This window comes from Mastomys coucha, unplaced genomic scaffold (assembly GCF_008632895.1).
Source record: "Mastomys coucha isolate ucsf_1 unplaced genomic scaffold, UCSF_Mcou_1 pScaffold6, whole genome shotgun sequence".
In the NCBI taxonomy this organism is placed as follows: Eukaryota; Metazoa; Chordata; class Mammalia; order Rodentia; family Muridae; genus Mastomys; species Mastomys coucha.
The window spans coordinates 32,990,509-32,992,327 of NW_022196912.1; the positions used below are offsets into that span (position 1 = coordinate 32,990,509).

Below are 1,819 nucleotides of genomic sequence, written 5' to 3' on the forward strand. Positions count from 1 at the left end.
TGTGAGGGGGTGAGATTTACCCAGGTGTGTATAATTTTCAAGTTTTATCCTGGAAGTACAAATTATAAAATTCAAAGTGCACTGCAAATATACCTAGATACGGTATACCATTTGTTCATATGTCTCAAACATCTACATATTTAATAATTTTAATTATTTTACATGAGACAGAATGGTTCAATTACTGATGTGTTCTTCTTCCTGCCAACCATAAGCATACGCAATTTTAAAAAAGTACCATCTCACTGGGCATATTCAAAGAGAAAAACTCATGTACATACATATGCACATGCATGTGTGTGTACAGGAGTACATACGTACATACATGTATGTAGATGTCAGATGACAGATTACTGAGGTATAACTCTTCAGTACCATCTATCTGTTTGAGATAGGGTCTCAAACAAGAGGGATCTGAGATTCACCAAGTAGGCTAGGCTGGCCAGTGAATACACCCAACTCTGCAATTATACATATGCAATACTATGCCTGACCTTTTTTTTTAAACTGTTATTTTTGAGTATTAAACTCAGGTCACCTTGCGAGCACATTACCAACTGAACTATCACCTATGGTTCAACAAGAAAAGTCTTGATATTCTGACAGAAGCATGTCCTTTCAAGCCAATTATGAGCATAATAGGGTTACTTACTTGACATAAGAACACAGAAACAAGGCATTCTCCATACCGAATTAGAAGTTTATTGTTCTCCTAATTCCCATGTCTGGAACATGAACATGGATTTACATGCATTGTCTCATGTTGTAGATCTTACATGCATGTCGTCTTCAGTCAGCTGGGTCTCTGCTCTATCATCAGTAATTTATAGTTAGCTCAATGTGAGTGAATGGCAAATACAGAATGATGCGTAAGCCATAGCAATAAATCCTTCCCAGTATCATTTACTTTTTCCCCAAAAAACCGTATAACAACTCTCTCTTGTAAAAAATAAATTTCAGAACAAGGCATTTTAATTGATCTCACTGAGAAAAATAAAGATAATTCTATCATTTCAGAATTTAGCAATGAATGTCCAACTATGGCTAAAAGGTACACCCTGAGAATTAAATGATTTATTTGAACAAACCCATTGAGGTTTATAAAGCTGTGTTAACCTAATGTCAGGAAGGGACAAGAATATCTGTGCAAATGCCCCTGCTCATTTTGCAGTACAGTTCTCCAGGGATGCGGTGTTGTAAGCATCCTCATTGTCTTCGACACTCGAAGCATCTGTAGAGTCAGGATCACTGACCACAATGCCAATGGAAGACAGACTGGTGATGAAGGCATGTACTTGCTGTGCATAAACGTCCCTAATGTTAAAGTAAGGTAGCTCATGGCACTTCTCCGGTGGGTCCTCACTGCACTGGTCCACGTCCATGTCCTTCTGCTTCTGGTAGTACTTGGAAAACTTGTTGAAGATGATGGTGATGGGAAGGGCTACCACTAAGATGCCACAGATAATACATGTGCTTGCAATGATTTTCCCAGCTAAGGTGACTGGGTGGGTGTCTCCATAGCCCACTGTGGTCATACTGATAGTGGCCCACCACCAGCAGATGGGGATGCTGGTGAGACTGGATGAGAGTTCATCTTTCTCCACAGAGTAGATAAGCACAGAGAAAATGGAGATGCCCACAGAAAGAAAGAGAAGCAGTAGTCCCACTTCATGGTAACTGTGCCTCAGTGTGGCTCCGAGAGACCGAAGCCCTACAGAGTGCCGGGCGAGCTTCAGAATTCGGAAAATCCTCATGAGCCGAAGGATCTGGACCACCTTGCCCATATTTTCAATGTCTTCACTCTCTTCTTCCTTGGTGT

General features: G+C 40.5%; 1 protein-coding gene across 1 annotated transcript in view; it reads right to left on the minus strand.

Moving 5' to 3' along the window:
- Positions 1–1,052: 1,052 nt before the first annotated feature.
- The window catches only part of Kcns3 (potassium voltage-gated channel modifier subfamily S member 3), a 50,581-nt gene continuing 49,814 nt past the window's right edge, over positions 1,053–1,819 (minus strand). Inside the window, exon 6 of the mRNA XM_031356919.1 lies at positions 1,053–1,811. Within this exon, the coding sequence (XP_031212779.1) occupies positions 1,161–1,811 (651 nt within the window). The 3' untranslated portion in view covers positions 1,053–1,160. The remainder of the gene's footprint in view (positions 1,812–1,819) is intronic.